Genomic DNA, 22,662 nt, shown 5'->3' with positions numbered 1-22,662 from the left:
AAAATAACATGCAAATTGAATATTGTCACGCCCAAAGACAACGCATGCTGTACACCCATTTTATATATATAGAAGATAAAAACTAGACAATTTTGTATACAATGTACATTCAGAGTTACAAGTGACATGCAGATATTTGTTTATGAGCATTTTGATACCGATTTCATAAAATATTTGTTTATGAGAATTTTGAAACCAGTACGTCGTAATTTGATGTTGGCTATTCAGTCGACATTTCATGAATAAATATTTGATGTTGAAATATTAGTTAATTATTAACCAATAATAGGTCTTGTCCTTGTTCCATAAATATTAGTTTTATGGACAGTCATATTATAGTATGATCATGCCTGCATTGTATAAAATTAGACTAGTTGATGTATAAGAGTAGTGTTAGCATGTGAATTATGAACTGTAAGACTGCAAAAGTGTGATGATGAGCAGAAGCGTAATTTATTCAATATCTTTTGGTTAGAAATCTGGTAACACAGTTAAATATTTAATCGTGAATGAAAACATACACGCAGAGTTAGATACCGTTTCACTTTCGGCTAGCAAAATAAGTATTTTTTACAATACTCCTTTTTCTGTTTGTTATGATAATGTTGTCATTGCTTAACCAGCGAAGCATCCCTCTATTACCCAATCACATGTATCCCATTAAAGAATGTTTAGGTGATTTGGTAAATTCGAGAAAGTGATTGACTAATGAACCTTCCCTGAAATCGAAGCTAAAATGGCTGATTATCTTTGACATCATCTTCTTTTCTACTGTTTTTTGTTCTTTCTTCTTAAAACTGTGAAATTGGTCGTTGCAATAATTCGAAACAGAGTACGGCATAATCAATTCAAGTAAATTTAAAGCTCAATTTCATAGATTTCAATATCTTATCGATCCTTCTTATTGTACTTAAACGTTATAATATAGGATGCGCGGCTATATCTCACAAAAATATACTTTCAATTCTGAAATCATTCATCATGATCTTTAAAAAACTCAATTCTTAACATGTCGATTCATCATTCTCGTGAGAATTTCTTAGCGATTTCATACCGGAGAATCTAAATGTGCGTATTCAAGAAAGAATAACATTTGAAATAGAAGGCTTACGGTGAAATCAATGAATTAATTTAAAAAAATGAAATAATTTAGAAATACCGGCAAAAATGCATCTAATGCTTAATGGTCTCAATTTTCGAGATACAAGTAAGCAAGAGAAGTAAATGGTACTAATAATAGTCCTCTTCAATCTCTATTAGAAGGAGAAAAAAAAAAAAAATAATCATTGTCTATATGTAAACCGGCGGCTGGGACAGCAGCTGGTGGTGGAAGTGGAACCGAAGTTTCCCATCCATCTGATTGCAGCATCAAACCGGAACTGTAAAACAAACATTAGAGCATTCGGTTTGTTCAGATTCAGAGAGATACACAACATGATGAAAACGTGTTTCAGCTTGGAAGATAGTACTAACCGCCTACTCTAGGTGCAGCAGAAATTGGTTGCTCGGCTTCACCAGGCCATGCAGAATCAGGAATCTGAACTGTTGTCCATTGTTCTCCACCCACAATTCCATATCCTGGAGCAGCTTCTTCTTCATCTTCTTGCTTTGCTTCTTCAGGCTCCCTGTAGAAAAACAGATCCACCTGCACAACACCAAGTCAACAAGTCAACCTTCTGTTTGGTGTTATCTAAAAAACATAACGATAAGAGACTAACTATGGTTATGATTAGTCTTTAATTACCATGACATCCCATTTCTGAGATGGACGAAGGGTTCCACGCATTTGGAGAACCATACGAGCCAAAAGCCATAAAAGACAACCAATGCTGTGTTTTCCCTTGTTGTTAGCAGGAATACCAATGTCGACAAATCCCATTGGAGAATCCGTGTCACACAAGGCAATAGTTGGAATCCTCCCCAGACCACTTTCTTTAATTGGCTGATGGTCGGTTCTTGGGTCGGTGACAATGAGCAACCTTGGCTCACTGAAACAAGTCTGCTTTTGGTTGGTGAATGTTCCAGGAGTGTGTCTTCCAGCAATTGCATTAGCACCAGTATACTGAGCAAACTTCAACACTGCTCTTTGCCCATAAGGCCTAGCTGATTGAACAATAATGTCTTTCGGGTTTTCGATTGCTACAATAACCCTGGCAGCCAACTCTAGCTTCTCCCATGTCTTTCCTAGGTTGATAATGTAGATACCTGCAGAGCAAGAAAGATACAACTTCATAAACACTCAAACATCAAACAAAAAAAGCTGTTTAATACCGAAAACTATAGAAATTGGCAGAAATGAAATCTAGTACAGAATCCGAGAGAGTCAATTTGATGCGTCTATATACAATGAAGTTGGGATTGAGATAACCGTCGTTGCGTCTCTTGAAGACATAACGCTCCATCTGATAATCGCAGTTTTTGGTACCAAGGTGAACATTAGCCGATAACATCATCTGGATATCAGCTTCTTTCTGGGAGAGCTTACCAGCCGCAATAGTTCCATCATTCGCCGCCATTGTCTTGCTCTCTCTCTGCTTCTCCCTCTTCTCCGCAAAAACCCTAAAAATGTGTAATTTAAGATGAAGAGTGTTGACTAAGTAATATATTATTGGGTCTGCAAGCCCAAAACTAAAACTGATAGAGCCCAAAAACCAAAATTATTTTAATTATTATTTTTTAATTATCTTCTAAATTATCTCCTATGATCAAGCAAAAACGCTCTCCAAACAGTGGCCTTTCATCACGAAAGTTCTTAAGGTTTCATGTCTAACTTTGTTTCTAGATGATTTTTTCTTTTACTTTTGCCTCCTTACTATTTTTTCATACGCTAGTTTTGCCTAAATTTATCGTGATTTCTATCTGTTGTTTAAAGGCTACTGGCTTTTAACGCCGATCATAACATAATTGATTAATATCGGGATCATACCAACTAAGCTAACTAGCTCCGGGTAGTCGAATGCGATTTAGATTTGGAAACATACTAGTATGTTGATTCGCTTATCGTTCACCACTACAATCTTTTTAATCCACATGAACAAAATTGATATTCAGTAAGATTTTAAGAAACAATCCTATCACGTCTTGTCTACTCCAAAAATTAAACAGTTTAGTTAGCTATTGCAAAAGGAATTTTTTGAATGTCATTTGTTTTGCACTACTGCAATTAGGCAATCGCAAGTACAGGTCTATTTTAATTTAAAAACTTTTAAGGACAAGTGAAAAAAAGAGAGAACACAATTGAACACTAGAAATCAAAGTGATATGATCAAACCCTTTTGTTTGCTCAGTGATCTTCAATCTTTTTCAACCCCTTCATATCAGTAGTCTCCACCCTGTAAATGAATATTATGGTGTCAAAGAGCTTAGAATCTAAAGACCAACATTCTCTTGTAGACTGTGATCTTTTTAACATACTGGTAATGAAAGGTTTCAGAGACTTACGTTGAGCCGTAGAGAGCAATCTTCTGAACCTTTGTGAGCTCAGAACCCGATTGGTTGTCTTCGATGAAGATCGTCAAGCTTGGATTAAATACATAAAGGTCGTTAGATCGAGTTTGTGATGGTGCTGAGTAAGTATTATATAACACAGAACATGGTAAAACCTTTTACCTACGAACATTCTGAAACTTCACATATTTAAGGACCACCGGTTTCCCCTGAAAATGGATTTAAACAGAGGTCTCAAGACAGATAGATCGCCAGAACATGTCACAGAATGAATAAAGTTAGATTTCTGAAACATCTTACCTTGAGGTTTTCTTCAGTTAGTTCAGCGGTGTCACTTGGAGGAAAATCATTGACATTGCTGTATTCAAGAGTTTTGAGTTATTAACGCGAAGATGATATAATCATCGAGTTAGATAAGGATAAGAAGATATCCACATTACCTGAAGCACATGTGCTCTTTGTTTGAGAAAAACTTCACGGTTTTAGGGCCTGAAAGGTTATAAGTAAGCAAAAGTTTAATCTCAATGACAAACAAGTAACAGCGACAAGGCAAGACTAAAAGCACAAATACCAATATGCTTTCAATATAGAAGATCTATTTTACTGAACTTTCTTTTAAAGCATTACCATCCTCTTCAGGGCCTTTGATAGCAAAGGAATGTAGTTTGATAACTTGGTTAAATGGAATATATATCAGAAGTTGCTCATCAGCATCGCTCTCTAAGTTTAAGCCTTCATCTTCTCTATACCCCTACACGAACAAGAAAATCATTCTTAGGTCATTAAACAGCAACAGAGAATCAAAGAATTGGAAATCTATAATTTGTATTAGGCTGTTCACTGTTGTGCAATTCATGTTCCACAGTTCACAATAACGCTGGAATGATGAAAAAAAAAATCAAACAAACAACAAAGGAAATCAAAGATAATATAGATTCGAACTCAATCATCTATACCCATTCTCAAAAAATATAGAGACAACTATAAAGCATCTGATACAAACAAATATTGTATACAGACAGAGAACTAGATTCAACTAGGAATAACCTGCTTGAGAGCATTGGGCAAGGAGTGACTTGAGCTTTGGTTGAGGCATTCAACACCGGACCAGTCAATGAAATCTAGCAGATCAACCTGAAAAAATTTACAACAATTCAAACTTCAGATAATCCGCTGATCAAATCCATCAGAAGACCCAAGATTCGAACCCTAGAATATTCTTCCTACCCAAAACAATACTGAAATTCCTTTTCTCCGCATACAAAAATAAGAAAATCAAGGAAATCAACGATTATCAACTCACCTGTCCCTTTGGAATTTGGCTGGCTGATGCGGCGGACATCGTGAGTTCTGCCTTGCAAATAAATCTGAAGATCGAGAAAGTGGAAGAAAGTAATTGGACTTGAAGACGAAATAAAAAAAGATTTGTTGTTCTCTGTTCTTAAGGGAATCAGAAACGACAGCGTATATTGAACACTCTGTTTTATTGAGCAGGTTATGTTTAGCGTCACCAACCCAATACGAGTTTATGAATTTTATTTTCCAATTATACCCCCACACCAACTACAAAACTCTGAAAACTGCCCTTACCTTCCTCTTCCACTCAAAAGTCAAAACCCAACCTTTTATTTTATTTCTTCTCCAACCAGACACTTCTCTTCCATTCACCTCCTCTCCAATGGCTTCCTTATCCTTCGTTTCCTCTTCTCACCTTACTCTACGCACTCCCTCTCTTACCTTACGCACAGGCTCTTTCTCTTCTTCCCCTAGAACCTCTGTTTCATTCTCCGTCAGGGCTCAGTCCGTCGCACTTTCGCAGGACGACTTGAAGAAGCTCGCGGCGGAGAAAGCTGTAGAAGCGATTAAACCTGGGATGGTTCTAGGGCTCGGAACCGGTTCCACCGCAGCCTTCGCCGTCGATCAGATCGGAAAACTCCTTTCCTCCGGCGAACTCTACGACATCGTTGGCATCCCGACGTCGAAGCGAACGGAGGAACAAGCGAGATCGTTGGGGATTCCGCTTGTCGCGCTAGATACGCATCCGAGAATTGATCTCGCTATCGACGGAGCAGACGAGGTGGATCCGAATCTGGATTTGGTCAAAGGTCGAGGAGGTGCTCTGCTCCGGGAGAAAATGGTGGAAGCTGTGGCGGAGAAATTTATCGTTGTGGCTGACGATACGAAACTCGTCAAGGGACTCGGCGGAAGCGGATTGGCTATGCCGGTGGAGGTTGTTCAGTTTTGCTGGAACTTTAATCTCATTAGGTTGCAAGATCTGTTCAAGGAATTCGGGTGTGATGCGAAGCTGAGAGTCGACGGAGATGGGAAGCCTTATGTGACGGATAATAGCAATTACATCATCGATTTGTATTTTAAGAATCCGTTGAAGGATGGATTCGCGGCGGCGAAAGAGATCGGGAAGTTTCAGGGTGTGGTGGAGCACGGTCTGTTTCTGGGGATGGCTACGTCGGTGATTATCGCCGGGAAGAACGGCGTTGAAGTTATGAACAAGTGAGGTGTACAATTCAAAGTTTTTCTCTTCTTCTTCTTCTTCTTCACTCGATGACAATTTTTCTCCTTTTGTAAAATTCACCAATTGAGTTTTCAAAATAAACTCTTCAATTTCGATTCATCATCATTCCAATTCAACAATAGAGAACAGAGAATCAGCAAAAACAGGAATCAAATTTTGAATAGTTTTCGAATTCAAAAATGCTAACTTTATACAGTGGAAATTCATAATACCCCGATTCCAGTAACAATGATGCATTCAAAGTCTCTCCTTTGACTAATTCTCAAACAATTTCTTAAACCCCTAAACTGAGAAATGGAAGTTAAGATCATCAGATAGGAACGAATCGCCTGACGATGCCTCTCCCGGAAACCGCCACGAAAGCCGTAATTCCTCCGGCGAGTCCAGCAATTACAGCGGATCTAGGCCCAGACGCAGCTCTGTAAATCGCACCGGTGGCTAAACCGGCGATCACAGTACTCAAGGATTCATCGTCCCCATCTCTCAAGTACGTAACACCGCTCTGGAGAGCGGCGTACATCAACCCTAGAGATCCTAAGCAATTCCCGCCGCGTCGTGCAGCGAGTCCACCGGAGTTCAAAATCCGATTAGCCCAGATCTTAAGGGATTCGCCATGCTCGGCGGCTCGGATCCCGTCAATTGATCCCTTGGCGGCTCCGATCGCCGCTCCGGAGAGATAGCCAGAACCGGTGAAGAACGTGAGACTCTCTCCCCATGATAAGCGGGTCTTGTTAGCTTCTTCTTCGAAGAGGAACTACGGCGAAGTTGGGAGATCGTAGAGCTTACGGTACGGAAGATCGATTTGTTGGTACGGATTGTACTGACGGTACGTCTGGTGATGATCTCCGGTGATAGGGTTCGTCGGATCCGCCATTGTCAGGGCTTTTAGCGTACTGGTTCGACGATTGAGGCTTAGGGTTTAAGGAGAGAGGTCTTTCCAGAGACGGTTTATAATTTCTAAGTGAAAAGCATAAAAAAGGAAATACTTTGGGACCAATTCGAGAATTTTGGAGTCTTAACCTTTGGGCCTTAAAAAATTTAAACTTGGCCTTTAAAATTTATGGGCCTTCTCGTTTACGCAAACTACGATCACTCAGTTAACGGGTCTTCTCAGCTTTTTCGTCTTCTTTGTTTCTTTTAAGCTATACTTCATTTTGCTTGTTTTTTGTGTGAGGATATTCTTTAATTTCAGTTGATAGCAAAATGAAGGATATTGAATCGTGATTGGTGAATCGACAAATACAAGTAACTACATTACAACAAGGGTATACAAATCTATACATATATTATTGGGGATAGAAACAAAAAAATACATTGTAATCCCAACTCAGTGCAATTACAGTCATGTCGAATATAATACTTTTATTATGTTCTTGAGTTTGCATTTTCAATTTCACGTGCCGAATCGCCGTGGTCGAGTTGCAGTTTGCATTTTCAGTTTTCCGATTCATATATTATAGTATTTTACAATACAACAACGGCAAAAAGACAAGAAGAGAAGATAGCTACAATTTGATTGGATTGAACAATGAACAATTCTAAAGTTAAACAAACCAGAAGAAATACTGGATGTTACACCCCTGTAATTTTGGTGACCTTTAAAAAAAGAAAAATAGATCTCCCGTTGACGTAATTAATAAAATTTTATAAGCTCACGCGGTTTGCCCTTGCCGTAAACTACTAAAGGTCTAATAAATAGTTTCATGGAGAAAGAAAAGGTATGTATAAGTGGGTGTGAAGTAAGACGAAAAAACTTGCAAAAAACTTAAATAACAACAAAAATGAATAAAAACAACTAGCAGTATTTGCATTAACGATTTATATTGATGATGAATATTAGACATGTTTTAGTCGACTATTTTTTGAAAAATCATTTTTCTCTCACCCCAATATAAGTTTGATCTTTCTATTGTTGTTGGGTGCCACTATGTTAATGTATTGACCGCTTATTACTTAATACTTACACCAGTAATGTTTATATTTGTGTGCACATATATATTTATATATATATATATATATATAAATACGTACATATGTGTTTTTTTTTAGCAACAAATACGTACATATGTGTATGATAAGTATGTCTATTTTTCAGAGTCATCTTAGTTGAACTAAACTGAATTTGTAGATGCAAAACGAACTAAACATACTGAGCCATACTGCAATTATTCGGTTTTCCTTAATAAAAAATCTGAATTAACTGTAGTCAGAATTTTACTGAGCAAAATTAATTTTATATTTAAAACATATTGGACAACACTAACACACATTTACATGACTCATGCCTGAAATATGTACACCTGATTTCAAAGTAAAAAGACAAGACATATAGAATGCCTTTAGCAAAAAAAAAAAAAAAAAGAAAGAAAGGACAAGAAAGATTAGTGGATTAGATGGATAAGTATTGTTCTTCATCGTTATAATTATTATTAGACTTAATCGTGTGAGATTGACAGCGCCGAAAATTTATATGTCTATGAGAACGACAGTTATAAAATTTCACAACGATAGTCGATACTAGCTAAGAATTCATATTTTATTAACAATATGCTTACCGTATTTGACGTGGGTGAGTGGATCACCTATTATATCAATCCCTTCATCTCGGTAATCATTCAAATAGTTGTTCATATACACAGGAAGCGATTAGAACAATTTAAAGAAGACTTGAGGTCGTTAACAAGGAAACTCGACGATCATGAAGACGTACGGTATTCTTTCTTCTAGACAGTATACATCTTTCATTCTTTCTTCATAATGGTAACGTGATTTTTTTCTTTAATCTAAATGCTATATTATCAACTTATTTGTAGTTTCAATTTTTGTTTCTAATTAGTTTATAATTATAAATTTTCGCACAAAATTGTTCCTAAACTGTATTTAGGAATTTCATGTATTCTACCAAACATTTTACAAGGATGTGCTGAACAAGATAAGATAAATTAAATAGTCTGTTTATACAGATGAAAAGTCAAATTTGTTTCTACTAATATTGTATTTTGTCAACATATTACTATTAATGACATATAAACAATTATAATGTGGCAATTAATCACAAATCATATCTTCACATGTAAATCTGCCGATTGAATCTAATAACGTATTGTGGTGGTACTCAAAAGCTAAAATTAGTCTATATATAGGTACAGCAAAATAAAAAAGCAATAACTTGCAAATACAAATTTTCGTTAACGCGACCTAATCAATTATTGATCAAATAATATTACTAAATCGTAATGCACGAACTACAAAAAATAATATATATTATTATCCAAGACGAACTTGTCATTTTATGCTTTTTTCCTGTTTTTAAACAATAAATAAAAAGTAAAGTCACATCATATGGACAAAAGGGTGAATCAGATATTATATTGTAATAACATTAATTATTATTAAAGTATTTTTTGCTGTCTCATTTTTATATAAGGAAATTACAAAGATTTATTTACTTCCATCAAAGCAAAATGAGCCAAAATCTGTCGTTTTCCTCTTAAGAGAGCAGGTCTCATGGCGAGCCAGTTTCTTCAACTTCTTCCTCGTTTTCTTCCAATGCCTCTCCTTCACTACCATTTCTCCTTCTCCGGAAAAAGTGCCCTTTTGTAGCTACCTTCATGAAATGCAGAAACTTCTTTCTCTCGACTTCTTCTTCTTCTTCGTTTATTCTTCTAAATCTGCCGATTGAATCTCACAACGACGCCGTTTAAGGTTTGTTTCTCTCTCTCTCTCTCTCTCTCTCTCTCTCTCTCTCCCCGAATCCAGGTAACCGTTTCTTAGTTTTTTTTTTTAAGTTAAAAATGTTGTGTTCCTCGTTGTGTTATCGACAGTCAGTTTGATGGGTTGTAAAAATTCTGTGAGTGCGAGGATAGAATCTGTAATTTTTCCCAATGATCTCAGAAAAGTTTTTACTTTTACATCACCGGACACAATAAAACGTTAGAAATTTCCTAAATCTTGCATGTTAGAAGACGAATATGAGTGGGTTACCTTAATTTTCGAATTTTTACCCAAAAGTTTAATTCGTGCTCTGTGACAAATTACCTTTTAAGTTTGGTGGGTCGGCTTGGCAGGGAGATTAATCACAAAACTTTTAGAAGAATCGAAGAAAGAAAGTTTCACTTTTTCCGGTTTTTTATTACTGCTTTTGCTCTCATTCTCTTTGATTAGTCTAGTTTTAAGACCAGAAAGGTACGGGTTTGTGTTGCTTACAAGAAACATGATTAAGGATAAACTGATCGTACAATGTGTCTTTTATCTTCACTTGCCTTCAGATTCTTTAGACGAAATTAAGACAAAGGAGGTGAATTTCAGAGTTTGTCAATGGAGCATTACGAGGTTCTTGAGCAAATCGGAAAAGGTTCCTTTGGCTCAGCTCTTCTTGTGAGACATAAGCATGAGAAGAAACTGTAAGTACTTAACCTAAAACAGGATTGTATGAATATAAAAGTGTCTTCTAAAATTTGAATTCTCTGTAATGCTCTGCTCCTGCTGCTAAAGGTATGTTCTGAAGAAAATCCGGCTTGCTCGGCAGACTGGTAGGACAAGAAGATCTGCTCATCAAGAGGTTGTTTGAAATCTCTTCTGTGTTCTGAAACATTCACATACATTTACGCATGCAACTTCTGAATAATATTTTTAAAATGCAGCTCCTTTTGTCACTTGTTAGACATAGATCATGGAGTTTGAACTCTTAGAACCAAGAATAGACAATGGCCCTTGATGTTGCTTTTGTTGTTTTATGTCGATGGTCGTTTAAGATATGCTGTTATGGATCATTCCTGAGCTATAGATGTTGACTTTTGTTCTGTGGACTAACAATATCCTGTTATCTCATTGTAGATGGAGTTGATTTCAAAGATCAATAATCCATTCATTGTGGAATACAAAGATTCTTGGGTCGAAAAGGTATCATCTCTACATATCTTTTCGTTTCTTGAATGTATTATTTTGAAAATGTAATGGTCTATGGATATGTGCTATTAGGGGTGCTATGTGTGCATTATCATAGGCTATTGCAAAGGAGGAGACATGTAAGCTTATTCCTTCTCAACAGTTTTCGCCTGTTCTTGGTTCGACAAGAGGCTCTTTGACACAGTTGCTGACTTTTCTGCCTTACAGGACGGAAGCGATAAAGAAAACGAATGGCGTACACTTCTCTGAAGAGGTTCGTGCAAAGACAAGCTTGATTGATTCTGGCCTTTTAATAAAAACTTTCTGAATCTCTCAATTTTTTTTTTTTTGTTTGGTTATCAGAAACTCTGCAAATGGCTTGTTCAGCTCTTGATGGCTCTTGAATACTTGCATGCCAATCACATCCTCCATCGCGATGTCAAGGTTGGTTATGATGTTTTGTCTCAAGACCAATACAGTTCATAGAAAGATCTACATACTGATACAAAACTAACCGATTTCATCCATCCAGTGTTCAAACATATTCTTGACAAAGGATCAAGATATACGTCTAGGTGAGATACTAACAAATTTATGACACTATATCATTTCCTAATCAGCTTAACACAACACCAACCACAATGTAACAAATCGAATCACTGATATTTCCAGGCGATTTCGGACTTGCCAAGGTCTTAACATCAGACGACCTCGCATCTTCAGTAAGAAGTTTTCTTGAATTTTTCGCATACTGATATGTTCTGGACTCGGGTTTGATCGTTACCATTCTTCAAAAACCAGGTGGTTGGAACGCCAAGCTACATGTGCCCTGAGCTACTAGCTGATATACCCTACGGGTCCAAGTCTGATATTTGGTCGCTTGGCAAGTTTCTCATCCATGTATAAGATTCCTAACCTTTTAGGTCTAGATATATTCATCTGAATCTTTATCTTGTTTTCTTCAGGATGTTGTATGTATGAGATGACAGCTATGAAACCCGCATTCAAAGCTTTTGTAATCTCTGAAACCTGTATTTACCTTCCTCCAGTTTATTGTTTACCAGAAGTTTCTGACTGTTGTTGGCGTCTGAAAATTGCTGCAGGACATGCAAGGACTAATAAACAGGATTAACAGATCAATTGTTCCTCCACTTCCGGCGCAATATTCTGCTGCCTTGTAAGTCTGTAGGGTATTGTTTGTCTCGACGTGAGATCAATTAGAATTTACTGATTCACGCAATTGCTTTCTTCAGCCGGGGTCTGGTTAAGAGCATGCTCCGGAAAAATCCAGAACTCAGACCAAGCGTACGTCATATGATTCTGTCCTTTGTTATATGGTCATAACCTGAAACTGAACAAACTTGACCAGTAATCATCATCTCTCTTCTTCTGTATAGGCTGCTGAGCTTCTCAGACAACCGCTGCTTCAGCCGTATGTCCAGAAGATTAATCTGAAGGTAAATGATCCAGGAAATAATGTTCTGCCTGCGCAATGGCCAGAATCTGAATCCGCTAGGAGAAATAGCTTTCCTGAGCAGAGAAGACGTCCTGCAGGCAAAAGCCATAGCTTTGGTCCAAGCAGGTTTAGGGGTAACCAGGAAGATTCTGTTTCTTCGATAAAAAAACATGTGCCCGCGTATCTGACCCGTGAAAAGCAAGTGGATTTGTCTACAGACGAAAGCGGTGATGGAACTGTTGTTCGTAGAACTTCAGAGGCTTCTAAGAGTTCTAGGTATGTTCCAGTTAGAGCTTCGGCCTCACCTGTGAGATCAAAACAGCCTAGGAGTGACCGTGGTCAAGTAAGTTATGAATCCTTAATGGTCTTCGTTACTGGTTTCACTAATTGTTTTGTCAGAACACAATATAAATAACGCGTGTTTCTATAATGCTGCAGCATCCAGTTTCATCACCACACACGAACCGAAAATCAGCGGCACTGATTCGTAGAGCCTCCATGCCTACCTCAAGAAAACCTGCAAAAGAAATTAAAGACTCTCTGTACAACTCGAAAACCAGTATTCTCCACCAGATAAAATCTCCTGATGTGTCAATGAACGCACCAAGAATTGACAAGATTGAGTTTCCGCTAGCCTCATATGAGGAAGAGCCATTTGTTCCGGTTGTGCGTGGGAAGAAGAAGAAAGCATCTTCTAGAGGTTCCTACAGTCCACCTCCAGAGCCACCACTAGACTGCTCAATCACAAAAGACAAATTTGCCCTTGAACCAGGCCAAAACGTAGAAGGAGCGATTATGAAGGCAGTGTATCAGTATGAAGATGCATACCCAGAAAACAGGAGCGACTCATCTGATCAGAATGCAACTGCTGGAGCATCAAGCAGGGCTTCGTCGGGTGCAAGGAGACAAAGATTTGATCCTAGTTCTTATCAGCAACGAGCCGAGGCATTGGAGGGGTTGCTTGAATTCAGTGCAAGATTGCTTCAAGATGAGAGGTACGATGAGCTGAATGTCTTACTGAGACCCTTTGGTCCAGGCAAAGTCTCACCCAGAGAGACAGCGATTTGGTTGTCCAAGAGCTTCAAGGAAAATACTAAGCTGGAAGATTGAGAAAGTGATCATTCTAATTCTAACCTGCTGTGACGTGCAAGAAAACTTCCACTTTTGACAGTTAATTGATCAGAAGACGCCCAGAAAATTGTTTAAAAGTTAACTACTTAGGCTGTGTTCTTTAATGAGTAGAAACTTCTCTGTATCTGATACATTGAAATTCAAGAAAAGACTGGCCCGTCACAACTTCTATTGTCTGTTTGATGTTGATTTAAGGCAAAATATTTCTGAACTACACAACCGGTACAGACAGGTTTGAATATTACTCAAAGCAACTGAAACAGAGTACTATAGCCAGCAAAAATGTTGAGCAAATGCCTTAAACGCAGTGTTTGAGCGGATGTTAATCACTAGTTTAGTGTCTTGTGATATGATATAATCCTTGGAAAATGACAAGAAAAGAAGAAGAAGAAAGATAAAATCCTTGATGATAGACACCAACGCAGCTGAAACAGAGTAATACAACCAGCAAAAATGTCGGACATATGGCTTATGATACTCAGTGTGTTAATCACTAGTTTAGTGTCTTGTGATATGCAACCTGCAATTGATCCCCCCAAAAAAGCAGTATTCAGATTCTGAGAAATATTTTTCGACTTTAATTTGTAAACTTAAGTAGCAAATGTAAGACAATCTCCATGAAAAGAAGTTTGAGTACTTACAGAAGTTGACGTCTTTAACAGCTCTCTGATAGCCATTGTTGCATAACAAGACGATGGAAGAGTGAGAGCCATTTTGAGCGCCAACTGTGTCTGCTCAGAAACTGGGTTTCCAGTGTCTTTCAAATCACTTTCACAGGATTCGGGTGGCCTGCTATCGGATTTCATCGATTCAATTTCTTCAGCAGATCCAACCTTATCCCTCGTCTTTTCCAGGGTTATCCTGTCCAGATCCGTCTCTGCCAATGGTTTATTACTGTCAGTGTAAGTCAGTAATTCCCTGCAGCAATCAACAACAAAATTAGCCTATGCTGCCATATAATCTTTTATCTCAAAACTGGAGGAAGTTTTACTATATACACAGCGTACCACTCAAAGTCGATTGGTTTCTGGAAAACACGTCTATAACCACCAGTCATGCTAGTTATTGAGAACTCCCTGAAACAATACTTGTTATTAGTAGTATGAAGTAGATGCTCGTGGTGATGCACAGTGACACAAGCATAAGGATCTACAAGAAAAAGAGGAAATGGGAAATTACTTTACACCGTGAATACTCTCAGTTAGGCTGATACCGTCCTGAGCAATGTAAGCAGAAATTTACAGATTCCATCAGCAGAGATGTAAAATTTTAGAAAGTATTACAGTGAGAATAAGTGAGTTTCATTTTTCTAGAACACACCTTCTTTGCCAAATTATGATAGATTTCTGCGATGTCATTAGACGGGTAAATCACTCTTGAACTGTTGAAGCAAAGAGAAAGGTGTTTTGGTTTCAAGAAGTACAATGTTTAATATACTTATAATGGAAAAATTCTGTGAGAAACTTACCCAGGTAGAGGAAGGACGATGTCACTAGTCGAGTAAGTTCCAGCTTCCATATCCTCTATATCTACAACCTGAAGAACACAAAAGAAAGCAGCACAACATGAATAATGCTAGTACGGACAAAACCCAATGAAAATGTAAATGCATTAAAGCATATATTTCAATACGGAAGAAGACAATGCATATATATCTGAAGGCAATTTCACACAAGATGACGGCGGCAAAATTATTCAACTACGGCCTAATAAGAAGTTCGAAAAAAGAAACTAACCTTAACAAGGTCACTCCTTTCTCCTGAAAGATCAACAACAGCAGTATCATCCAATTGGTCGCAATCCAATGCCTCTTCGTTGTTTTCCTTGTGCTCAGAGGTCAAACTGCCGACAATCCTCTTTGCATCATCTACCTTTGTACTTACCAAGTCCCCCAACACAACTTGGTTGGTCCCTGCCACACCACAAAAAACAAGTGGGTGAAAGTTAAAACCTACACTGACAAGCATTCAGAACCGTCACGAGTTATTAAGAAAGAAAATTGATATACCGTATTTTTGGACACGCAGACTTGCTGCATTGTTCCATAAGTAGCTTTGATAACTATGTACATACCTGCATAATAAGGATCGTGTATACAGTAAGCTATGAAAACTTGATCTGTGTCACTAGCTTTGCATTTCATATCCCAGTCGCAAGAGGCAACTGTTCCAGAAGGAATTAAAGCTATATTAAAGAACCGACGTCTTACATCATTCTCAAAGTTCTGGGTATGCCTTTCAGAGCCTGCAGGTAGTTCCCAGGACATTTCTTCAGACACTGCAGCTGTTTTAAAACGCCCAAGATTTAAACTGATTATTATGGAACCCATTACTAGAAGAAACCGAAACATGAACAGTTGAATACTTACTATGGCTCTTTCAGCAACAAGGTATCGCGGTAGTTGCCTTAGAGTCCCGTCAATATCGCCAGTTTCTTTGTAATATTCCCGGGCCTCATTTACTACATTCTTTTGTGGAAAACAGCTCAAAGTCAAGATAAACAAGGCATTGCTGCCCTCCTATATACTAGTAGAGCCACATATATGGTCTTAATAGGTATTAGCAATTGTAGCTGAGACTAAGTCATGTTAAAGGATATCACTTTCTCTTGGATCAAGAATCATGTCTACCGCTTCTTTCCACTCTCCTTTCAGTACTGCAGCTCCAACATGGTGGGTTGGAACTGAGCCACTTCCAAAACGCTATCATACAAGTACAAAACTTATAATAAAAATTATTCATATTTAAGTTTTTTTTCCGAGAAGCAATTGCTATAATACAAAAGTGCAAGTCGAATTACAACTCAACAGAGAATAATACCTGCAAGCCAAAGTAGTTGATGAAGCCATCTTTCCCCAAGGATTCTGCAGACTTTTTTATAGTTTCTTCAGAATCCGCAACCACTCCTCTGAAAAATATGGGAATTAATACATAGAGTATAAGGACATTCCATGCGCCAGAAGATCATTTTTCACCAAAATAAGATCAACATGTTTCTTGAATAAGAGAATTTGGATGTTATAGATGGATCATTGAAGTTTCATCTTAAAAATTTCCAGTAACAATCTCACCTCAATGTGATGGTAAATCTGTTTCCCATGAGCTGCCCAAGGAGAAGGCCCTCCTTGACATGGCTGGAAAGCGCCAGCAATCATTCATCATTACTATTAAGGCAAAAAAAAGAAGACAAAATGCAATGCAAGCATTCAAGAATACGTTGGCTTACCAGAAGTCACCAACTTTGATCCCAAACAATCTCTTGTTAAGTGCAGCCAATTTGCTAGCTTGCTGTTTGAACACAGTTACCTAGAAGCCCACACAATCTCCTATTATGTATTGTGACAATATAACTCATCTTACCAAGAAAATAGGTACAGCTAACTTACACGCTGACTTGAAACTGATCGCTTATCTTTTGTTCCAGAGAATCCGAAGGACTTTGGCTGAAAATTTGAAGAAGCAAATTCAAGACATTATTAAGGAAAGTACAATCGTAAAGATAAACAATTATATAAAAACGGAGAAAATGTGACACACCTGAACGCCTAGCATCTTTCCGATCAATCCCAAGGCCTCTTGTGTATCTTTGTTCTCCTTGTAAAGATGGAACCTATAAAATCAAGTGACACATATGTAGCGGTTCAAATGTAATGATCAAATCAAATACACAAAAAAATCTATAACAGATATAAGATGTTTTCTAATTATTACTTGACAAACTTGCCAAGATGCTCTGGCCAATGTTCTGAGCCTCTGCTATCAAAAGGCTTATCGCCTCTTTCCTTCCGCTTTTTCGATCTTTTACCTCTGCTGTTATGGTCTGCCGAATTCACCCGCACGCGGATGCATTTTGATGTAGGATCAGGACCATCTACAGTGTCGGTCACTAGGAACTTGAAATTCTCTTTAACAAAGTTGTGGATAGCCTGGATAGTAGTATAATAAAAGAAAACGTCTAGAGATACTGTCGATAAATGTATATTTGATTATGCAATCAATCCTGTACCGTTCTCTTAGACTTGTCAGAACTTGGATCAAAAACAACTGGTGAGATCTCATCATCAGTTACGGAGGTGACTTGATTAATCAAAGTTTCCAAACGCTCTGCATCAGTGACACTGGAAATTGATCTAAACGACTCAATTGCAGAGGCATAGCTTTGGGGTACATCATCTGAACTTTTCGTTTTCTCTTCCTCCTTCTCATCCTGAATAGATGAACAACAAACAACATCGCATTTTCTTAAACAAACAAAGACATGAAATCGAAACAAAGCGTAGCCTCATCCACGAGGTGCAACGGAATGAGGTGAGCATGAATCATTTAAAGACAAACCATCTCAGGAGAGACGTCCAAGGATGTCAAATGAACAACATTGCCATCCATATCCACTTCATTAACGATAAAGTCTGCGTATCTACAAAATACAAGTACAAACAATTCTTTCAATATTTATCCAATTAATCTATGATCATTACCCCCAAAAAATAGCATGCAGTGCGTGCATCCGTTCACAACAGAACAGATCACAAAAATACCAAAGAATTTAAAAATTTTCACAAAAGTTGTATCTTTTGGATCCATTTGTTAATCACGAAAGTAGATTTAAGAACTAACCCCATTAAAAATCATTCTTTAACCAAAATTAGGCTCTATCAAAGAGTTGCCAAGCTCAGAGAAATGATAGGATCACTAAGCTCTATCAACTCCATTTACTTCTCACAAGCTTTAAAAATCTTAATCTAATTATATTGCTTTTAAGTTTGTGTCTATACGAGCAGGATTAACAAAATTTACTGATCGTATGACCTTTGTTTGAGAATTCCGCGGAAGCCCGGGAGCTGGGAGATGAAACAGGAGATGCCCACGTCAGATTCATCTACGGTTTTCTTACTCTCAAGGGGGTTAGCAGTCGTCGCCATTGTCGTTGTCCAGTGTAAGCTCAAGCTCGAGTAGGGTTTTAGCAGAGACGACAAACAAGACGATACAGTTTTATTTAATTTCATTGCCTTCATCCGGGAAGACGAAGACAATTGCAAGCGAATGCTTTTCTAAAACGCACCGTTTCATTCTAGATTGACTTTAGCCGGTTATTGAGCTTTTAAATCCGACCGAATCGAATGTTTCCTTGATCTGATCTGTTGATGTTAACCAGATCGGTAAGAATATTAAACCGAACCGGATCAATTCATTGTCTTCTTTGTAGAAAAGCGACTTTCCTGATCGACCTTCCCACTAACAGATCCACAAAATTTTAAAGGTACAGAGCAAATCGGTGTGCCTAGAGCGAGAGAGATGGTGACGAAAACGGAGGAGACGGAGTTGAACCAACTCGAGAATCAAGTTGAGAATGGAGGAGGAGGGGATTGGGAGTATCTCTGCCTCGTTCGTAAGCTCAAGGTTCGCCGATCAGAGATTGTCTTCAAGCACGGTCTCTCGATCTTGAACGATCCGGGAAAGCGATCCGCTCTTGGTCCAGAAGGTATGTTAATTCTGAGCTCCTTGATTTTTTGTTTTTATATAGTCTCATTGAGGACTTAGTGTGTTTGTTGGTTTCCTGATTACTGAAAATCATGAATTTTCGTGTTAACGAATTTCTTTGTAGTTCATTCGAATGGAATTGTCAATTCCTCGACTTTGTTGTATTGGTTGTTCCAATAGTTCTTTTCGTTGCATCATGGATTCGGGTTTTCTTAATTTCGGTTGAAGTTGAAATATTTGGATTTGATTTAATGGTTTTTATGCTTCTGCTTCCATTTCCTAGTGATACTTTATTTGCTTTTTATCTGCTCAATCTGTATTTGTATAATATCTTCTATTCTTAGATTAATTTCTTCACTGTTTCATCTCTACTTGTGAAACTGAACACTTTTTAGCTGATAAATGGTCTGAACTAAGCAGAGACTTTTGTTTCGGAAGAACCCGTTTCGATTGGATTGGTTTTGTTTTGTACATGTCATATGACTCTTATCTTTCCCAATCTGGTTCGATTTTTATTTGTTGTCTTAGCTAATTAGTGTTTAACTTTACATTAATTGTGGAAATGCAATATAAGAGCTGCTTGCACATTATCTTTTGTTTTAGAAACCTAAAGAGCTTCGTCTTCCCTTTTTGTGTGTGCAGAATGGACCCTATATGAGCAGGTAGCAATTGCAGCTATGGACTGTCAATCCCTTGGTGTTGCACAGGTGAGTTGCCTTGACGCTTTCCACTGGTACCTTGAGAAAGATCCTATTTTAATATCACGCTTTGTTGATAACTTACATCAGTTATTTAGGTTTGTATGTGTCTGCTTTCTTTTCCAGAATTTTCTTGCATTACGCTATCTTGTAAATATCATGAATGCATTGTGATGTGAGTTGTTTTTCGAAAATAAAGGATTGAAAAGTATATAATTTAATGCATTGTAAATGTATGCGAGTTGTAATCGTTTTTGCCTTCCAAATTATTCTTCTCTTATCCGCACTTTATCAAGCCTGCTGAAGACAATTTGGGTATCTCACAAAAAGGCAAACTTTGTATTTTTGTAGAATTGCATCAAAGCTCTGCAGAAGAAATTTCCAGAGAGCAAACGCGTTGGTAAGTCTATATCAAAATTGACAAACAGAGCAATTCTTTACTCTTGGTGGACTTCATAATTTACTCACAATTTTTGCCTACTTTAACATTATTGGGTCTTCTGGGTGTTCATATAGTCTCAGATGTTTTCTAGTTATACTTATAGTCTGGTTCTGCCTTAGTTTACCTTGATCTCAATCTAAACTGCATCTTGGTAATATATTTCAGGTAAGCTGGAGGCATTGTTGCTAGAAGCAAAGGGAATGTGGGAAGAGGCTGAAAAAGCATATACGAGCCTTTTGGAGGAAAATCCACTCGATCAAGTAAGCTTCCACATCGTTGCTTCATGAACCTACCGACAAGCTGCTTCCAAATGTTAAAAAGTTGTAATTAAAACTCGATGTCTAGGTAATACACAAGAGAAAGGTGGCTATGGCCAAGGCACAGGGCAAAGCTTCCTTAGCCATTGAACATCTTAACAAATATCTTGAAGTGTGAGTACATACTAAACCAAGCTGGATTGATAGAAGTATATCAGAAGAAACATACCTCTGCTGATCACTTTTTTCTTTATGTAGATTCATGGCTGATCATGATGCCTGGAGAGAACTTGCAGAAATTTATGTTTCCTTGCAAATGTGCGCCTCTCTATCCTTAGTCCTCGACTCTTTTGAAAAACCTTTTTGGAATCTCCTTAAGCAAAAATGGAATGAAATGATCTTCTTTTGTTCTTCAGTTGAAAAGAGATCAATTCACTAAGCAACTAAACAATAGTTTTTCATTTTTGGGGTTTCTCTCTCTTTCAACCCAATGTAATTTATAATCTGTAACAGGTACAAACAAGCAGCTTTCTGCTACGAGGAGCTTATATTAACTCAGCCTACTCTTCCATTGTACCACCTAGCATATGCCGATGTAAGTCTATCTTCTTTTTCCTTGATTGAAAAAAGAGGTCCTATTGTTCATTGTCTATACATTTATGGCAATCAGAGCATCTGCAATGGTACTCTATTTCTGCCTCTAAACTCTATTTTTAGAGTAAAATCATCTGCATTGGTACTCTATATCTCAGTAGAGTAAAATACTGTTCATTTCTCTATTTATAGAGTAGAATTTTTTTATTTACAAAACAATCTTTAAACTTTTATATCTTTTTATTTGACACTTAAACAATAAGATACCACCTAATATTATACTTAATTAACATATATTAATAATAATTAGTTATATAATCATTTAAAAGATTAAAATAAAACAACAAAATATAATAAATAAAAAAATTTAAAATATAATAATGTTAAATTATTGTTAAAAGTAAAATAAATAGAAGTTTTTTAAAACATTTAAAAGTAAAAGGACTTGTAAGCAAATAATAATAAGATTTACAGTCAAATATAGAGGCAACCATTGCAGTAAATCTCTTTTCTATTTATAAAGAACTCAATTTTTAGAGTAAAATATAGAGGCAACCATTGCATATGCTCTCACCAAGAAGTCTGTTTAAGACATGTATTGATCATGCATCTAAAACTGGAGGTTAGTAGTCATTCATATGTGTAAATCATGAAGTAGCTATAGAAGAGCGAACTGTTATATGGACCTTTGAGCACTATTAAGAGTCTCAGACAGAAAATGTCAAATGAAAAACCCGGAATCCAAAACTTTGAAAGTTTTTGAAACTCTAAATTACCGTTTTGGTCATGTATGATTCTGGTGTTGTGTTATTAACTCAAATATTCATAATCCCCAAAATCAGGTTCTCTACACAATAGGTGGACTTGAAAACCTCATATCAGCAAGAAAGTACTATGCAGCAACCATAGACTTAACAGGTGGTAAAAGCACAAGAGCCCTTCTCGGAATATGCTTGGTAAGATCTGCTTTATTCCTCCCACCGGTTTAATCCCTCTTCGGTTTGCAAGTAGCATAAATTGAACTGATTTCATCTTTTCTGAAACCAGTGTGGGTCAGCAATCGCACAGCTCTCAAGAGGCAGGAACAAAGAGGACAAGGACATGGCTGCACCGGAGCTTCAGTCTCTGGCTGCAACTGCATTGGAGAAAGAGTACAAGCAAAAAGCTCCGGCAAAACTCAGCCTCCTCTCTTCTGCGTTAAGAAGCTTGAAACTCTCTTAAAATTTCAGAGGCCACAAGAGGAAAACCCCCAATTCACATTTTTTTTGGTTTATGCTTTTTATTGTTAGACTTCTGTTCACTCGTTTCTTTTTTTATATATTGAACCCACTGATACGTTTACCAACGGTATTTTAATCAAGATAAATCAAACATTATTCAATCCGAACAAAAACAAAAATCGTTGCAAATAATGTGAAACTTTAGTTAAACATGTATTATAGTCTAGAAATTAAATAATAACTATATTTATCCAGTAAATTATCGAAAATACAACTCAAGTTATATTTATTTCTAAATCACTGTATCAAGCTTTTTCTTTTTTCATACATATATTTTCTGTTTTGTAGCCAAAGTTTAGAAAAGTTTTCTTAGCTCTCCCTAGCTCAGAACATATTCATGTATAGAGAGAACGAGTGACAGAACACAACCTAAGTGGGCCATCTTATATGCAAGTAAAGATATCTTTGGGTTTAGAATAATATGTTTTATTTGAAGCCCAAATGTTTGTCTCATCGG

At 37.2% G+C, this 22,662-nt stretch overlaps 7 protein-coding genes across 8 annotated transcripts; 3 read left to right on the top strand and 4 right to left on the bottom strand.

Annotated features, from left to right (window-relative positions):
* Positions 1-1,187: 1,187 nt before the first annotated feature.
* On the bottom strand, positions 1,188-2,517 carry LOC18025233 (40S ribosomal protein Sa-2). 2 transcript variants are annotated; one of them, XM_006408087.2, is made up of 4 exons: positions 2,369-2,517; positions 1,745-2,205; positions 1,470-1,645; positions 1,188-1,379 (listed from the first exon to the last, which is right to left on the bottom strand). In XM_006408087.2, the coding sequence occupies exons 1-4, from the start codon at positions 2,514-2,516 to the stop codon at positions 1,247-1,249; spliced, it is 918 nt and encodes a 305-aa protein (XP_006408150.2). In that variant the 5' UTR covers position 2,517; the 3' UTR covers positions 1,188-1,246. The 2 variants fall into 2 exon arrangements, with proteins under 2 accessions (XP_006408150.2, XP_024015562.1); XM_024159794.1 differs by having other exon boundaries at positions 1,474-1,645.
* Positions 2,518-3,129: 612 nt separating this feature from the next.
* Positions 3,130-4,929, bottom strand: LOC18025232 (PITH domain-containing protein At3g04780). Its single transcript, XM_006408086.2, has 8 exons — positions 4,751-4,929; positions 4,495-4,581; positions 4,075-4,198; positions 3,888-3,936; positions 3,748-3,805; positions 3,610-3,656; positions 3,442-3,519; positions 3,130-3,332 (listed from the first exon to the last, which is right to left on the bottom strand). The coding sequence occupies exons 1-8, from the start codon at positions 4,787-4,789 to the stop codon at positions 3,284-3,286; spliced, it is 531 nt and encodes a 176-aa protein (XP_006408149.1). The 5' UTR covers positions 4,790-4,929; the 3' UTR covers positions 3,130-3,283.
* Positions 4,930-5,048: 119 nt separating this feature from the next.
* On the top strand, positions 5,049-6,079 carry LOC18025231 (probable ribose-5-phosphate isomerase 3, chloroplastic). The gene has a single exon (XM_006408085.2). The coding sequence runs from the start codon at positions 5,126-5,128 to the stop codon at positions 5,960-5,962; it is 837 nt and encodes a 278-aa protein (XP_006408148.1). The 5' UTR covers positions 5,049-5,125; the 3' UTR covers positions 5,963-6,079.
* Positions 6,080-6,197: 118 nt separating this feature from the next.
* Positions 6,198-6,908, bottom strand: LOC18024501 (mitochondrial import inner membrane translocase subunit TIM23-3). The gene is given in 1 exon segment (XM_024159389.1): positions 6,198-6,908. A coding segment is annotated over 1 exon segment (564 nt). The 5' UTR covers positions 6,855-6,908; the 3' UTR covers positions 6,198-6,290.
* Positions 6,909-9,444: 2,536 nt separating this feature from the next.
* Positions 9,445-13,648, top strand: LOC18024500 (serine/threonine-protein kinase Nek2). The gene is made up of 15 exons (XM_006408083.2): positions 9,445-9,685; positions 10,249-10,383; positions 10,475-10,541; positions 10,817-10,882; positions 10,961-11,007; positions 11,096-11,141; positions 11,231-11,311; positions 11,400-11,442; positions 11,540-11,589; positions 11,669-11,750; positions 11,833-11,882; positions 11,971-12,044; positions 12,121-12,172; positions 12,265-12,666; positions 12,762-13,648. The coding sequence occupies exons 2-15, from the start codon at positions 10,298-10,300 to the stop codon at positions 13,431-13,433; spliced, it is 1,818 nt and encodes a 605-aa protein (XP_006408146.1). The 5' UTR covers positions 9,445-9,685; positions 10,249-10,297; the 3' UTR covers positions 13,434-13,648.
* Positions 13,649-13,737: 89 nt separating this feature from the next.
* LOC18024499 (pseudouridylate synthase 7 homolog) lies at positions 13,738-18,468 on the bottom strand. The gene is made up of 20 exons (XM_024159388.1): positions 18,263-18,468; positions 17,789-17,870; positions 17,460-17,660; positions 17,165-17,379; positions 16,991-17,063; positions 16,840-16,896; positions 16,680-16,759; positions 16,525-16,587; positions 16,274-16,361; positions 16,053-16,155; positions 15,823-15,926; positions 15,664-15,737; positions 15,463-15,527; positions 15,191-15,366; positions 14,923-14,990; positions 14,775-14,835; positions 14,634-14,671; positions 14,462-14,530; positions 14,096-14,372; positions 13,738-13,974 (listed from the first exon to the last, which is right to left on the bottom strand). The coding sequence occupies exons 1-20, from the start codon at positions 18,466-18,468 to the stop codon at positions 13,948-13,950; spliced, it is 2,127 nt and encodes a 708-aa protein (XP_024015156.1). The 3' UTR covers positions 13,738-13,947.
* Positions 18,469-18,655: 187 nt separating this feature from the next.
* LOC18024498 (ER membrane protein complex subunit 2) lies at positions 18,656-22,306 on the top strand. The gene is made up of 9 exons (XM_006408081.2): positions 18,656-18,935; positions 19,577-19,641; positions 19,984-20,032; positions 20,240-20,334; positions 20,420-20,505; positions 20,590-20,649; positions 20,845-20,926; positions 21,768-21,881; positions 21,973-22,306. The coding sequence occupies exons 1-9, from the start codon at positions 18,749-18,751 to the stop codon at positions 22,144-22,146; spliced, it is 912 nt and encodes a 303-aa protein (XP_006408144.1). The 5' UTR covers positions 18,656-18,748; the 3' UTR covers positions 22,147-22,306.
* The last annotated feature ends 356 nt before the right edge of the window (positions 22,307-22,662 follow it).

Source organism: Eutrema salsugineum, unplaced genomic scaffold (assembly GCF_000478725.1).
Source record: "Eutrema salsugineum unplaced genomic scaffold, Eutsalg1_0 scaffold_13, whole genome shotgun sequence".
In the NCBI taxonomy this organism is placed as follows: Eukaryota; Viridiplantae; Streptophyta; class Magnoliopsida; order Brassicales; family Brassicaceae; genus Eutrema; species Eutrema salsugineum.
This window is presented reverse-complemented; position numbering and strand designations above follow the sequence as displayed.

Excerpts from the sequence above, each read along its gene's own strand:
- LOC18025233 (XM_006408087.2), bottom strand. The coding sequence starts at position 2,516 with ATGGCGGCGAATGATGGAACTATTGCGGCTGGTAAGCTCTCCCAGAAA. Across the intron at positions 1,646-1,744 it reads CTCAGAAATGGGATGTCATG|GTGGATCTGTTTTTCTACAG; the intron begins GTAATTAAAGAC and ends GGTGTTGTGCAG. Across the intron at positions 1,380-1,469 it reads GCACCTAGAGTAGGCGGTTA|TTCCGGTTTGATGCTGCAAT; the intron begins GTACTATCTTCC and ends TTTGTTTTACAG.
- LOC18025232 (XM_006408086.2), bottom strand. The coding sequence starts at position 4,789 with ATGTCCGCCGCATCAGCCAGCCAAATTCCAAAGGGACAG. Across the intron at positions 4,199-4,494 it reads TGCCCAATGCTCTCAAGCAG|GGGTATAGAGAAGATGAAGG; the intron begins GTTATTCCTAGT and ends TTGTTCGTGTAG. Across the intron at positions 3,657-3,747 it reads TAACTGAAGAAAACCTCAAG|GGGAAACCGGTGGTCCTTAA; the intron begins GTAAGATGTTTC and ends ATCCATTTTCAG.
- LOC18025231 (XM_006408085.2), top strand. The coding sequence starts at position 5,126 with ATGGCTTCCTTATCCTTCGTTTCCTCTTCTCACCTTACTCTACGCACT.
- LOC18024500 (XM_006408083.2), top strand. The coding sequence starts at position 10,298 with ATGGAGCATTACGAGGTTCTTGAGCAAATCGGAAAAGGTTCCTTTGGC. Across the intron at positions 11,751-11,832 it reads GTCTGATATTTGGTCGCTTG|GATGTTGTATGTATGAGATG; the intron begins GCAAGTTTCTCA and ends TGTTTTCTTCAG. Across the intron at positions 12,045-12,120 it reads GCGCAATATTCTGCTGCCTT|CCGGGGTCTGGTTAAGAGCA; the intron begins GTAAGTCTGTAG and ends TGCTTTCTTCAG.
- LOC18024499 (XM_024159388.1), bottom strand. The coding sequence starts at position 18,468 with ATGAAGGCAATGAAATTAAATAAAACTGTATCGTCTTGTTTGTCGTCT. Across the intron at positions 16,362-16,524 it reads AGATTTACCATCACATTGAG|AGGAGTGGTTGCGGATTCTG; the intron begins GTGAGATTGTTA and ends CATATTTTTCAG. Across the intron at positions 15,367-15,462 it reads TCTGCGTGTCCAAAAATACG|GGACCAACCAAGTTGTGTTG; the intron begins GTATATCAATTT and ends GTGGTGTGGCAG.
- LOC18024498 (XM_006408081.2), top strand. The coding sequence starts at position 18,749 with ATGGTGACGAAAACGGAGGAGACGGAGTTGAACCAACTCGAGAATCAA. Across the intron at positions 18,936-19,576 it reads ATCCGCTCTTGGTCCAGAAG|AATGGACCCTATATGAGCAG; the intron begins GTATGTTAATTC and ends TTGTGTGTGCAG. Across the intron at positions 20,335-20,419 it reads AGGAAAATCCACTCGATCAA|GTAATACACAAGAGAAAGGT; the intron begins GTAAGCTTCCAC and ends CTCGATGTCTAG.